Source organism: Oryctolagus cuniculus, chromosome 10 (assembly GCF_964237555.1).
Source record: "Oryctolagus cuniculus chromosome 10, mOryCun1.1, whole genome shotgun sequence".
Lineage (NCBI taxonomy): Eukaryota > Metazoa > Chordata > Mammalia > Lagomorpha > Leporidae > Oryctolagus > Oryctolagus cuniculus.
The window spans coordinates 104007492-104022909 of NC_091441.1; the positions used below are offsets into that span (position 1 = coordinate 104007492).

Consider the following 15418-nt stretch of genomic DNA (forward strand, 5'->3'; position numbering starts at 1 on the left):
TGTCTACACAGTTGTGAAAAAGAAAACTGTATACTGATAATTTTAAACCAAATTATGTCAATCTTATGAACCCAAGACCTTAGAAAACATGGTAATGATGAACACTTCTCCAGTTTTGTTCCGAAATCTAGCTAACTCAAGATATGAATCAAAATAGTAAGATTAGTGGACAGTATAAAGTATTCATGATAAACACAGAATCATTTTAAACAAACAACCAAAAAGAACTGTTTTAAATTCAGACTACTAGAATTAGATTAAGATATTCGAATAGAGAAGGAGCTTACTGCTCTAGTTTAGGAGAAGATAGTTTTAAAGAAGTGGAGAGTACAGTCTCAGGGAAGAGTTAGAGGGAAAACAGCAGAGGAAACTCCACACAGAGGGACACGGTGGACCTATGTGGAGGGTGTGGATGTGCACAACTCGATCCAAGCAGCTGAGGACCTCAGCACCAGCCCTGGAATGAGGCGAGACCACTCTGCAGCAGCCCAAGTCACTGGCAATAAAGCTGCAGGAAGAGCCTGGAGGGAATCCAGCTTACAGCCCTGTCAGGGGTAGTATATCTGCCAAACTAGAGGAGAAGAAAAAGCGGGGGGGGGGGGGGGGGGGCATGTTTCTCTCTCCCCAACACCCTGCAACAGTGCCCTCTAACAAGCCGATAGAGGGCAGGCACCATTTTTTACCTACCTAATAGCTTTACTAGCTTGTGTCTGCAAACCAAGCAACAGCTGAGTGGTCAGGCGGAAAGAACTGACGAGGGGGGTGGGTGGTTGGGCATCGTGACTGTGAGAGGTTTGTGTGCCATGACTGTGAAACACTAAGACTGCATGGGAGGGCTAGAGTGTGGCTGCGACTTTGGGCAGACACTGTGGGAGGCTCCACTTGATCCAGGCTCCCTGATTCTCTGGTGGTGGTCATTGCTGTGGAATTTGTGCTTACACCGAGGACTATACAGATCCTTTGTGTCGTTCTTGTGGCAGCATGGATGAATATTATATCCACTGGGGTTAGCACCAGGCACTAGTGGTGAGCTGAGACTATGCCAACAGAGCAGAACAAATCTCCCCTCTGATTAAAAAAAAAATGATAAAAAAGAGATTTACTATGCCCAACCTGATGTCACCTTGGATACTCCCATCAGCCTGGAGCACTGAACAGGGCTCCCTGGCCATACCCACCACATGCCACACTCCACTAATCCACAGAGGCATAGTCCAAAGATAAAAGCTGCCACAGGGAAAAAACAAAGAAGAAACCAATCAACAAGTATCTCCAGAAATGACAAATAATAAATGCAGCAATTCAAGTAAGAATAAGGAAGACAACATGACACACCAAAAAGAACATAATACTTCAAAACTAGAATATGAAGATGAAGATACTGTGGAAATGCAAGAATGGAATTGGAAAAATTGATTGTAGGGTTAATTAGAAGTAATCAGAAACAAACACATGAACTAATGGAATCCATACATGACATTGAGATATTGAAGAGATATCAAAATACTGGAAATGAAGAATTCAATAAAACAAATGAAAGTGTGGTGAAAAGTCTTGAAAACAGAATTGGTGAAGTAGAAGAAAGAATATCTGACTTATGAGACAAATTACAGGAAATTATACAGTCAGACCAAAAACAAGTAGAAATTAGGAAACTAAAAAAAAACACTGTTGGGACTCTACAGGATACTATCAAATGACCCAACATGTGGGTCCTAGGAGTTACTGAAAGCATGGAAAGAAAGAAAGAATTAGAATGCCTTTTTAGTAAAATAGTAACAAAAATCTTCACTAATTTGGAGAAAGAAAGGGACATACAAATACAGGAAGCACACAGAACTCCTAAGACATAACCAGAAAAGATCTGGTCTACAGAAAAAGATCTGACTACAGCACATTGTAGTCAAACTTTCCACAGTAAAACATAAAGAAAAGATTCTAAAATGTGCATGAGATAAACACCAGAATACTTTCAGAGGATCTCCAATTAGACTCACAGCAGACTCTCATCAGAAACCCTACAGGCTAGGATAGAATGGTGAGAAAAAGTCCAAGTCAACCCAGAATACTGTACCCTGCAAAGCTCTTATTTATGAATGAAGGCAATATAAATACCTTCCATAACAAACAGAAACTGAAAGAATTTGTCACCACCTTTCCAGCCTTGCAAAACATGCTTAAAGATGTGCTGTACACAGAAACACAAAAATATGGTCATCATGATGAAAGACGGTGAAGGCAGGAAATCTCCTAGTAAAAGTACAAAGGAAAGCCAAAGTGCAAAACAGGAACCCTTAAGGAAAAATGGCAGGGCAAAGTCCTTACTTATCACTAGTCACCTTGAATGTAAATGGTCTCAACTCCAGTTTAAAAGAAACAGACTGGTTGAATGGATTAAAAAACAAAACCTATGTATTTTCTGCCTACAAGAAACACATCTCACCAACAAAGATGCATGCAGAGTGAAAGTCAAAGAATGGAAAAATATACTCCATGCTAACAGAAACTAAAAAAGAGCTGGTATAGTCATTCTAATATCAGACAAAATAGGCTTTTACACAAAATTGTTAAAAGAGACAAAGAAGGGCACAATATAATGACTAACGGGCCAATTCAACAGGAAGATGTAACTATTATAAACACAGATGCACATAATTACAGGACACCTGGCTATTTAAAAGAAATGTTAATGGATCTATAGGGAGACACAGACTTCCATGCAATAGTAATGGGGGACTTCAATTTCCCACTTTTAGCAATGGACAGATCAACCAGACAGAAAATCAGCAAGGAAACAACAGTTAATGGACACAACAGACCAAATGGACCTAACAAATAACTACAGAATTTTCCATGCTATGGCTGAATACACTTTCTTCTAACCAGTGCATGGAACTTTACCTAGGATTGACCACATGCTAGGCCATAAAGCAAGTCTCAGCAAATTCAAAAAACTGGAAATCATACCATGCAACTTCTCATATCACAATGGAATGAAGCTGGAAATCAGCACTCCAGAATCTCTAGAACATATGCAAACACATGGAAACTCAAGAACATGCTCCTGAATGAACAGTAGAACACTGAAGAAATCAAAAGAGAACTCAAAAAATTTCTAGAGACAAATGAAGATGACAATACAACATATCAAAACTTATGGGATATAGCAAAAGCAATGTTAAGACAAAAGTTTATAGCAACTGATGCCTACATGAATAAACTGGAAAGGCACCGAATAAATGAGCCATCAATGCATCTCAAGGACCTAGAAAAACAACAACAAACCAAACCCAAAACTAGTAGGAGAAAAGAAATAATTAAAATTAGAGAAGAAATTAACAAAACTGAAACAAAAAATACAAAAGATGAGCAAAAGAAAGAGCCGGATTTTTATAAAAAGTAAATGTAATTGACACACCATTGGCCCAACTAACAAAAAAAAGGAGGGAGAAGACCCAAATCAATAAAATTAGACATGAAAAAAGGAAACATACCAACAGACAGGACAGAAGTAAAAGGAATGATAATGAAATTACTACAAAGAGCTGTATGCCAACAAACTAGAAAACGTGGAAGAAATAGATAGATTCCTGGACACATAAAACCTACCTCAATTGAGTCAAGAAGACACAGAAAACATAAACAGACCCATAAGCAAGACAGAAATTCAATCAGTAATAAAGGCTCTTCCAAAAAGAAAAGCCCAGGAATGGATGGGTTCACTGCTGAATTTTACCAGACATTTAAAGAACTAACTCCAATTCTTCTCAAGCTATTCAAAACAACTGAAAGGGAAGGAATCCTCCCAAATTCTTTCTTTGAAGCCAGCAATCACCTTAATCCCTAAACCTGAAAAAGATACAACAGAGAAAGACAACTAGAGACCAATTTCCTTGATGAACATAGACTCAAAAATTCTCAGCAAAATTCTAGCAATCAAATCCAAAAACAAATCAGAACTATCAGCCAGACCAACTGGGATTCATCCTGGTATGCAGGGATGGTTCAACATTTGCAAATCTATCAATGTGATTTATCACATTAACAAACTGCTAAACAAAACCCACATGATTATCTCAATAGATGCAGAGAAAGCATTTGATAAAATACAACACCCTTTCATGATGAAAACTCTAAGCAAACAGGGTATAGAAGGAACATTCCTCAACACATTCAAGGTGATATATGACAAACTCACAGCCAGCATTCTACTGAAAGGGGAAAAGTTGGAAGCATTCCCACTGAGATCCAGAACCAGACAAGGATGCCCATTCTCACCACTGCTATCAATGCAGAACTGGAAGTTTTAACTAGAGTCATTAGGCAAGAAAAAGAAATCAAAAGGATACAAATTAGAAGGAGGAAATCACACTATCCCTATTTTCAGATGACAAGATTCTACATATAGGGGAACCAAAAGACTCCACTAAGAGACTATCAGAACTCAACAAAGAGTTTGGTAAAGTAGCAGAATATAAAATTAACACACAAAAATCAACAGCCTTCATATACACAGACAACGCCACAGCTGAGAAAGAACTTCTAAGATCAATCAAATTCACAATAGCTACAAAAATAAAATACCTTGAAATAAATTTAACCAAGGATGTCAAATATCTCTACAATAATTACAAAACATTAAAACAGAAATAGAAGAAGACACAAAAAAATGGAAAAATCTCCCATGTTTATGGGTTGGAAGAATCAATGTCATCAAAATCTCTGTGCTTACAAAAGCAATTTACAGATTCATTGCAATACCAATCAAAATATCAACAACATTCTTCTCAGACTAGAAAAAATGATGCTGAAATTCATATGGAAACACAGGAGATCCTGAATAGCTAAAGTAATCTTATACAACAAAACAAGGCTAGAGGCATCACAATGCCAGATTTCAAAACATACTACAGGGCAGTTAAAATCAAAACAGCCTGGCGCCTTTCTCTGAAGGGAGGAAGGAACCTCCACTGTGATACGGCCTTGACTAAACAAGTTCAGAGTCGGTGAACTCAAGGGGCTTCCATAGCCTAGACAGCTCATAGCAAGAGCCTCGGGTGACTGCTGACGTCATCAATAAGAGTGCCAATTGTTAAATCAACAACTAGAGTCACTGGGTACATGCTCCCCACGTAGGATCTCTGTCCTTAATGTGTTCTACTATGAAACTTAAAAACAACACTACTAGTCGAACAATACCCTATACCTTGTGCGGTTGTGTGAGTGCAGCCTGTTGAAATCCTTGCTTAGTATATACTAAGTTGATCTTCAGTATATGAAGGTAATTGAAAATGAAACTAGATGAAGGGCAGGATGGGAGAGGGAGTGGGAGAGGGGAGGGCCATGGGAGGGAGGGAGGTTGGGGGGGAAGCCACAACAATACAAAAGTTGCACGTTGTAAATTCACATTTATTAAATAAAAAAAACTATATAACAAACAAAAAAAGAAAAAAAAAGAACTTAATACTTTACCCTTTTAGTATTTTTTATGTTCTACTTAAAACTATTGGTTGAACTCTGTAATTAATACACAATTACTCTTAGGTGTTTAATTAATGCTGTAACTAGTACTCAAATAGTATTTTACACTTTGTGTTTCTGTGTGGCTGCAAACTGTTGAAATCTTTACTTAATATATGCTAAATTGATCTTCTGTATATAGAGATAATTGAAAATTAATCTTGATGTGAATGGAAGGGGAAAGGGAGTGGGAGAGGGGAGTGTTGTGGGTGGAAGGGAAGTTATGGGGGGCGGGGAAGCTATTGTAACCCATAAGCTGTACTTTGGAAATTTATGTTCATTAAATAAAATAAAATATATATTAAAAAATAAAATTAAAAAAAAACAGCCTGGAACTGGTACAAAAACATGTGGATAGACGAATGGAACAAAATAGAAATGTCAGAAATCACTCCAAGCATCTACAACCAAGTTATATTGACCAAGGAGCTAAAACCAATCCCTGGAGCAAAGACAGTCTCTTTAACAAATGGTGCTGGGAAAACTGGATTTCCACATGCAGAAGTATGAAGTAAGACCGCTACCTTACACCTTACACAAAAATCCACTCAAAATGGATTAAAGACCTAAATTTGCAACCCATTACAATCAAATTATGAGAGAACCTTGGGGAAACTGCAAGACATTGGCACAGGCAAAGCGTTCTTGGAAAAGACCCCAGAGGCACAGGCAATCAGAACAAAAATTGACAAATGGCATCACATAACATTAAGAAGCTTCTGTATTCCAAAAAAGCACTCAGGAAAGTGAAGAGCCAACCGACAGATAGGAAGAAATTATTTGCAAACCATACAACTGACAAAGGATTAATAACAAGAATACATAAAGAGATCAAGAAAAATCCACAACAAAACAACACAGTGAAGACCTGGGCAAAGGACTTATACAGATATTTTTTAAATTTTTTTTTTATTTTTTTGACAGGCAGAGTGGATAGTGAGTGAGAGAGTGAGAGAGTGAGAGAGTGAGAGAGAGAGAGAGAAAGGTCTTCCTTTTGCCGTTGGTTCACCCCCCAACGGCCACCGCGGCTGGCACGCTGCGGCCGGCGCACCGCGCTGATCCGATGGCAGGAGCCAGGTACTTATCCTGGTCTCCCATGGGGTGCAGGGCCCAAGTACTTGGGCCATCCTCCACTGCACTCCAAGGCCACAGCAGAGAGCTGGCCTGGAAGAGGGGCAACCGGGACAGAACCCAGCACCCCAACCGGGGCTAGAACCCGGTGTGCCGGCGCTGCAAGGCGGAGGATTAGCCTAGTGAGCCGCGGCGCCAGCCCAGACATTTTTCAAAAGAGGAAATCCAAATGGCCAATAGACACATAAAAAACTGTTCAGGATCACCAGCCATCAGGGAAATGCAAAGTAAAACCACAATGAGGTTTCACCTCACCCTGGTTAGAATGGCTTACATACAGAAATAAACTAACAACAGATGCTGGTAGGGATGTGGGGAAAAGGGCACACTAATCCACTGTTGGTGGGAATGCAAACTGGTAAAGCCACTATGGAAGACAGTTTGGAGATTTCTCATAAACCTGCATATAGCCCTACCATATGACCCAGCCATCCCACTCCTGGGAATTTACCCATAGGCAATGAAATCAATCTATGAAAGAGTTATCTGTACTCTCATGCTTACTGCAGCTCAATTCACAATAGCTAAGACATAGAATCAACCCAAATGACTGTCTACTGAAAAGTAGATAAAGAAATTATGGGATATGTACACAATGGAATACTACACAGGGGCAAAAAAAAATGAAATCCAGTCATTTGCAACAAAATGGATGAATCTGGAAAACATTATACTTAGTTAAATAAGCCAGTCCCAAAGGGACAAATACCACATGATCTCCCTGATCTGTGAAAACTAACAGACCACATAAAAGGCAATCTGTAGAAGTGAAATTGACACTATGAGAACAATGACTTTGAATGGCCCTTGTCTTGACTGTTGAGGAGTGTTTTTTTTCCCCATACTATTTTCTGAACTCTTTACTTAACAGTTAATTATATGTGTATGAAGTTAACTGTAGATAGATCTTGGTAAAAATAACACTGGTAATATGAGAGGGAGGAGGAAGATGTGTGGGAGTGTAGATGGGAAGAATCGCCATGCTCCTAAAGTTATAATTATAAACAATATGAAGTTTGTAACTATAAAGCTGTATAGTTCTGTATACATTCCTATGGACTTACTTCTAAGGGTACAGTTTAAACCTTGCCATGGCACCCTAAATCCCCTTAAGCTGGGTGGTAAAAATAGCATTTTAAGTGTTAAAGTGATCATATGGAAGGTTTAAGCATTAAAGTGATCATATAGATAGGATTAAGTGTTAAAGTGATCATATAAATAGGATTATGTGTCTGGTAATAATAATAATAGAATTAAAAAGGAGTGATGCTCCAACATGGGAAGCAGTCCATATAACAGACTTACAGAATGAAAAATGCCCTAAAAGCACTCTGACCTCAGAATCAGCCCTTAAGGCATTCTAATCTGGCTGAAAAGCCCATGAGAGCACTTCAATCATGGAAAGCCAAGACACTGTGGCAAAAAATAAGGAGGATTAATCAGAATTTAAGTTCTGTTACCTCTACCTTTTTGTAAAAGATTTATTTAATTGAAAGGCAGATCTGGAGAAAGGGAGAGAGGGAGAGAGGCAGAGACAGCTCTTCCATCTGCTGGTTTACTCCCCAAAGGGCCACAGTGGCCAGAGCTGAGCCAATCTGAAGCCAGGAGCCAGGGACCTCCTCAGGGCCTTCTCTGTGAATGCCAGGGCCCAAGTACCTAAACTATTCTCTGCTGCTTTCCCAGGTGCATTAGCGGGGGGCTGAATTGCAAGTGAAGCAGCTAGGACTGGAACCAGTTCCCACACAGGATGCTGGCACTTCATGAAGGCGCTGGCTCTACCTGGTATGCCACAGCAATGGCGCCTGTTATCTGTCTTTTTTAATGTGTGTTCCAACTTTAAACAGTGTTTGCTTTTCTTTTTTTTTTTTTTTTCTTTTTTCTTTTTCTTTTTTTTTTTTTTTTGACAGGCAGAGTGGACAGTGAGAGAGAGAGACAGAGAGAAAGGTCTTCCTTTGCCGTTGGTTCACCCTCCAATGGCCGCCGCGCTGCGGCCGGCGCACCGCACCGATCCGATGGCAGGAGCCAGGAGCCAGGTGCTTCTCCTGGTCTCCCATGGGGTGCAGGGCCCAAGCACCTGGGCCATCCTCCACTGCACTCCCGGGCCACAGCAGAGGGCTGGCCTGGAAGAGGGGCAACCGGGACAGAATCCGGCGCCCCGACCGGGACTAGAACCTGGTGTGCCGGCGCCGCTAGGCGGAGGATTAGCCTAGTGAGCCGCGGCGCCGGCCAGTGTTTGCTTTTCTAATATGAAAAACGAACAAAGCTGTACATAGTCATTTTGTCACCAATCTTGCCCTTAACATTTTTGTTAAAATTTTCTATTTCTATTTAAAATTTATGCCATTTACATTTTCTTTAGTCATCTGAATTTTTTCCCAAAGAAACCTTTTGTTTAAGGAATACAAACTTCATGCATTTCACAAGTACAACTTTAGGAATATAGTGATTCTTCCCATCAAACTTGCCTTCCCATCCACACTCTCACCCTTCCTCCTCCTCCTCCCATTCCCAGTCCCATTCTCCACTAAGATCCATTTTCAATTAACTTTATACACTGAAGATCAACTCTATATTAAGTGAAGAGTTCAACAATTTGATAATTTTATTACTATTTTGTGGCAAAGAAGTACACTGATTCTGCCATGCCTTTGGTTTCTTTTCAGTTTCTTGCCCTTTCTACTTAAATGTAAATTATCTTCAATATTTCCACTGAAAATTGGCATATTCAATTCCTCTAATATTATGTCATGTTGATGCATACAGGTATCTGGAATGATACATACAAAGAGTAATTAATTTGTTTAGTGGTGGGATTTAATCCCCTTTTATAGACTAGCATGATGAATATGTAGTATCATTTTTACAAAATCAGCCACTATTCTCTTAAAAAATAATAAAGAACTTTCTATAATTTAATTCATCTTTCTTTCTTTCTACTTTTGGCTGTAGCTTATTGTCAGTATCCTGTCAAAAGAGAAGCCTGCTCCTGAATCTAAGATTTGTTCTATTTTTTTCTTTTTATTTCTCAAAGGAAGCATGCTATAACTTTTTTGAAACTTTAACAAATACTTCCTGAGCCCTTATGACTCATCCAACACCATGCTAAATCTTCTCCATCCATCCTTTGATTTAATCCTCACAACCCTGAGGGAAGGACTTTCCCATTTTACAGGTAATATGAAATGACTTGCTTAAAGAGGTCATGTAGTTATTTCCTAACAATGAGAAGACTCAAAAGCCTAGTTCATACTACAAAGTTCAAGCTCTCAGCCAATAAACTACGACAGGACCAAGTTCAAGTCCATATTCTATTATTAACAGAATAATACTGGGAAGTGACAAATTGTCATCTTCAGTTTTTTCACCTTCAAAATAGGAGGGTTATTATCCTATCTCATTACATCATTAGAAATGATAAATAAAGCTCTTGTCCTCCAGTTGGCACATAGAAAGCATTCTAACTGGTGATAAGTTACAAGCTCTTGCACTGTAAGAACATCAAGAAGAGTTAAGATATCCCAAAAGTAACTAAAAATGTATAAATAACAGAAAATTCAAGTCATGTATCACTAAATCTTACTGGAAAGTGTTTTTATGTCTCCTTGAGTCTGTTCACAAGTCATTCCAATATTCAAGTATTATAACATACAAATATAAGGGCTTGAAAAATTCTAAAAGTTTAGTAAAATATGATACAATGTTAAATAAACTTGGGGCCAACCAGAATAGACTAAGTTTCTAAGCATAAAGGATACTTGTTAGCTCCATTAAACTTAAAGAAGTAGCCCCTTTTTTTGGAGGAGAAAAATCACCATTTAAAAACATCATCTTTAAAGTACTTCCATCCAAAATTTCTACATTGTTTTCCTCTGGAAATTAGTTTAACTGCTGACTCTACTTCCAAGCCCTTAATTTCTTCAAACAAAGATGTCCAAGGCTTCTCTATTCTCCAAAATGTTTTATCTCACAAGGTGCCCCTGAAAATGGGTTACACTGTATAGCACTGACCTAAGTAAGTTATGTGGGTAATTAAGTTTACCTATTTATAGTTGAATAATTTACTGAAATAAATCTGATGTTTGAAATCAGCAATCTTGGTAATTTAAAAAGCCATTTTATAAACCATCATTTTGAATTCTGAATAGCTAATCTGCTCCATTATAGCATTCAAGATTTATATAATTCTTTATTTCAACTCTAAATTTTAGCATAATGACATTTATGAGTATCGGCAGTAATATGCTAAATTATACTGGATATGCTATATTGCATTAACAGATTTTAAAATGGAGCTTCAATGATCACCAAATACATTAGTAACATCTAAGAACAAAGGGTGCCCTTGAAATCTCTAACAAGAATCTGCACCAAAAGGCACACTTGCACATGCATACCTCAAGTCATTGCTTGCTTCACTTTCTTCTGGAAGTTCCATAGGCTGGCAGTCTGCTGACTGCCATTCTTCAGCAACACTGGGCTCCTGGCTTATCTTGGGGACCTCTGAAGTAAATGAGAAATCTCCTTCACTGGAGACTCCAAAGAGGTCTGGGTCATCTTGAATTACATCAATCAAGAGGACATCATCTTCATAAGCTTTAAGAATATCTGGAAACCCGACTTTAATTTCTGAAAATCTCTTAGTCATTTTTCTACCACTAGCTTCAGAAGACATTGGTTCAAATACTTCTTGTTCATTACAGCAGAAGGAAGGACTTTCCTCTAAACACTTAGGATTGCAAGAAAAAGTATTTTCAATTGCAAAAGAAACAACTTTTTTCTTAGCAACAATATTGACTGGTTCAGAGATTTGATGAGATGGCTTATCACTGCCTTGCTTTGTAAAGCTTGGAGAAATACCACAGCACTTCCTGCTGTAGAGTGAGTCAGAGCTAGCTAGCACTGGAGTTATATTACTTGGTAGACTCAAAGATGAAGGTACTGAAGTTGCTGTGGAGACATTTTCTTTACTCCTATTCTGTCTTCCCTCTGCTCCAGATACACTGTCAAGAAGTTCTAAGGGACTGTATGTTTCTCTCTCTGATGACTTGGCATTTACTTCTCTTTTTTTTTCTGTCTTATTCTTAAGCAAAGGAATTTTAAAATTCGTTAGCCGTCCTGTGTTCAATATTTTAACCAAGTCTGGAACCATAAGTGCTTGCTTTGCAATGCAGGCTTTTCGAGGAATAGTTTTGCCTATAAAGTTATTTGCTTCCTGGCCATCCTGGGAAGCTGCTATCAAATTAGGTTTCATTAAATTCCCTCTGTCTTTTTTTTTACTTCCTGTTGAGCTTTGAGTCACAGTTAATGGAGTATCTTCAGTGATATTAGTAACTACCTCTGAAATTTTGCTGTGGTCCTCTGACTTTGTCTTTTTAACATCACTGACCATAGATTCTTCTATAGCCAAAGTAGGTCCTACCATAGAAACTGAAGACAAGCCATTTAAATTAGAATCCAGTTTTTCTTTACTTGAGGAGTCAATGCTTTTTTCTGTTAAGGAACTCTGTAACAACAATTTGGAGTCAGCCAAGTGAGTTTGGTTTGTTTGGTCACTAAGCAAATCATCCTGACTAAAACTTTCCTGAGACCCAGGATGAGAGCAATCTGACTGTGGCGAGGAAGTCTTTTTCCAACATCTGGCAGATATTCTAGCACATGAATAGTAAGGCCAAATTCTTTTGCCAGTCATTGGTATTGTTCTGTGACAACTGAACTTTGATTCTTCAGCTTCATTTCTCAAGTCTTCTCGCGCAGATTTCTTTTCAGAACGATGACAATCACTAGGTGATTTCACTATAGAGTTTGTCAATGATTGTTTGTCATTCAAACTCTCTTCTTGCTCAATTTTACATCCTATGGACTCTAAAGCGTTCTTTGTTTCTTCTTTCAAAAGAGGCTCAAGGGTTTTCTGAAACACAGCATTTACATGATGTCTAGGACTTTTTATTTCTACTGTTTCTGGGAGACTTAATAAATGATCCACTGGACAGAGTGTTTTGTGGTTTACTTTTCTTAATTCAATTTTAGGACTTCTTGAATCTTCTAGGTTCTCTGCTTCTCTACCCTTGGCACCCACTTGGTTTTCTTGCAACACCAACTCAGAGCTTTTAGACACATCAGAGAAATTCATCTCAAGAACCTTTTCTTCTTTTTCAGACAATTTCATCTTTTTCCTGGTTTTTCTCCCAACATTACTCTCTTCTAATGAATATTTATTTTTTTCACTTTGGAGGTAGGAAAGTAAGCCATTATTTTTACTTTGGTATAAATCACTCCTTTCAAGCCATAATTTATTTACTCCCATTAAATTTTCTTCAGTTTGTAAGAGCTCAGGAATACTATTTGTGTCACTCTTCTCTGCAAGACTTCTAAGGTTTTCTTTCTTTAATTTTGTGGAATTTTCTGCGACATGCACACATCCATCATCAAGTTTACATGCAAAGTTGTTTTCATCATTACAACCCTTGGGATGGAGGAAACAATTGGAATCATGTAATTTTAAAGTGGCATTCTTTTCTACTCCAGGTGATAAGCAATTACAATATTTTGGTGTATTCTTGTACAGTTCATCTTGAAATGCAACCTTAATATTTTGTATAACTTTATTTTCAGTTATTTGGAGAGGCTAAGTTTGTAACCTTTTAAACTTTATTTGTATTCTTCTTTTAATACTTTCTACCAAATCTTCCTTACCCAAAGATTGCAAGAAAGCCCTATTTTGAAATTCACTGCACTCCACTATTTAGAAAGATGATGAACTGGTTAATGATTCCTTTCTTACCAGGTCAATCCCTGGCTGTAGATCATCATTTGAGGCTTCAGTAACTTTTCTTTTTTCCTTGGCTGATCAAAACAACAAAACATATCAGAAAACATTATACACTAATGGAAAAAAGCAGTATTATTATTATTATTATTATTATTATTTTTAATCGTGAAGCCATCCATTTCCATTCCCCCTGACAGCTGTATGGAAATACACATTCAAAAAAAAAAAAAAAGAAAAGAAAAGAAAATACCTACTTTCTGTTGTGGAGCTACATATAAAGCGGAATAAATTCTAAGGCAGCCGAAGAACCCTTAGCATCATCATTCTATGGCAGCAAATATGGACCATACTAGTGGGAATTCCTCCTACAGAAATCCCGATCAAGGGTTCCCATGAGAACGAACACCTAAGAAAACCCTGGTCATCCAGGTGCATCATTTAAGACCACACGGATCCAAGTTACAGACCGGTGGTACAGCACAGACGGCACAGTCTGGGGTGCAAAAGCTTGATGAGCGCAACCGCTCAAGGCTTCCTTACTCTTTCTTCCCCCAGGGCAAGGCGAGCGCCGCCTCCTTCGCTGCAGCTCTGTCTGTCCGGGCCCAGGGGTCTGCAGGGCCCACCTGGTCCCCCGACCCTCCACTCGCCGCCTCGCGGCTGGCCCAGCCAGGGGCACCTCACCCGACTTGTCACTTTCTACTTCTCTCCCAGACACCCGGGCCACCATCCTCCTCTTCGGCCTGTTCTCCTCGCGCCTCCGGGCCTCGGGCTCGCCGCCGCCCGCCTCCTGGGGCCCTGCTGCCTGCCGCCGGCTTCGCTTCCTCAGGCCTCGCCCGTCGTCGCCTTCCCGCCCAGGGGCCGTGGCGGGGCCCGGGGACGTCGGCCACCGCATCCGCCCTGGGCCTCCGCTCGCAGCCGCTCCCAAGCCCGGAGAAGCCCGCTCCCGCCGCCGTCGGACGCCCACCGCCCCGGCCCGCAGCCCGCTCCTGCGCCGTCCACCACTCGGCGCCGCCGGAAGCGGAAGTGGGGCGCCCGCGCGCGGCCGGCCGGGAGGGCGCGGCGAGGCCCAACGGGCGTGAGGGCCGCGAGTCCCGCGGGCCCTCGTGGCTCCCGAAGGCGTTTCGTCGGCGTGGGGCTGCAGTGAGGCTGTGCACGCGCCTCGGCTTGGACCTTCTGAGTCGCAGCCGCCCCCAGACACCCGTGTCCGCCCACGGCTTCCGTCCTGACGTCTTGTGGTGCGCTCAGCCAGATACCGCAGCATGGCGGACTGGGAGGCGCAGACATTAGCTGGTTACTCCTCGCGAGCTTGTACCGCCACCATGCAGGCGGTTCTTTGAGCCTGAAACCTAGAGGCCATCGGACAGTCTTCTCCCGGCCTCAGTTCTCATCCACGGCCATTAGGTCTGCCCGCTCCTGCTTTTCCTGTTGCTTGGCCCCTCTTGGCCATGACTCCAGCCCTGGCCCTCATGTGTCCATGACTGACCCAGCCCAAATGTTCTCCGTGCCGCCGTCTTTGAGCGGTTTCAGTCAAGCTGCCACCTGCTGCCAGGTCATGCCCCTCACGTGGCAAAGGCTTCTTGGCATTCCCCAGCTTGCCCCTTGGCGAATCTCCTGTGCTCCAAGGCTGCAACTCACAGAGAGACGCCCAAACCCCAAGTGGGGTATGATGTGAACCTTGAATATTTAGGAGTTTTGTCTTAACTGTCCCTGTAGGGAACGATTTGTGCTTCAGTGGAAAGCTATGGATACAAGTCATCCTTCCAAAGATCTCTCTGGTTCTTGTGGAAACTGTTTCACAATTCTATAGATTGCAGATTCCTGACAGTCATTAAAAACAATGGTCTAGGGGCTGGCGCTGTGGTGCTGTGGGTTAAAACCCTGGCCTGAAGCGCCGGCATCCCTTATGGGTGCTGGTTCTAGTCCCAGCTGCTCCACTTCCCATCCAGCTCTCTGCTATGGCCTGGGAAAGCAGTAGAAGATGGTTCAAGTCCTTGGGCC

The 15418-nt window shown here is 40.7% G+C and overlaps 1 protein-coding gene across 4 annotated transcripts in view; it reads right to left on the bottom strand.

Annotated features, from left to right (window-relative positions):
- The window catches only part of TOPAZ1 (testis and ovary specific TOPAZ 1), a 76848-nt gene extending 61964 nt beyond the window's left edge, over nucleotides 1–14884 (bottom strand). Inside the window, exons 1-3 of one of the 4 annotated variants that reach the window (XM_051851862.2) lie at nucleotides 14102–14696; nucleotides 13433–13494; nucleotides 11046–13114 (exon numbers count right to left, since the gene is read on the bottom strand). In XM_051851862.2, the coding sequence (XP_051707822.1) occupies nucleotides 11046–13114; nucleotides 13433–13494; nucleotides 14102–14681 (2711 nt within the window). In that variant the 5' untranslated portion in view covers nucleotides 14682–14696. Of the gene's footprint in view, nucleotides 1–11045; nucleotides 13115–13432; nucleotides 13495–14101 lie in introns of those variants that run through there. The other 3 variants (XM_070049986.1, XM_070049987.1, XM_070049985.1) reach the window with 3 other exon arrangements.
- Between the last annotated feature and the right edge of the window lie 534 nt (nucleotides 14885–15418).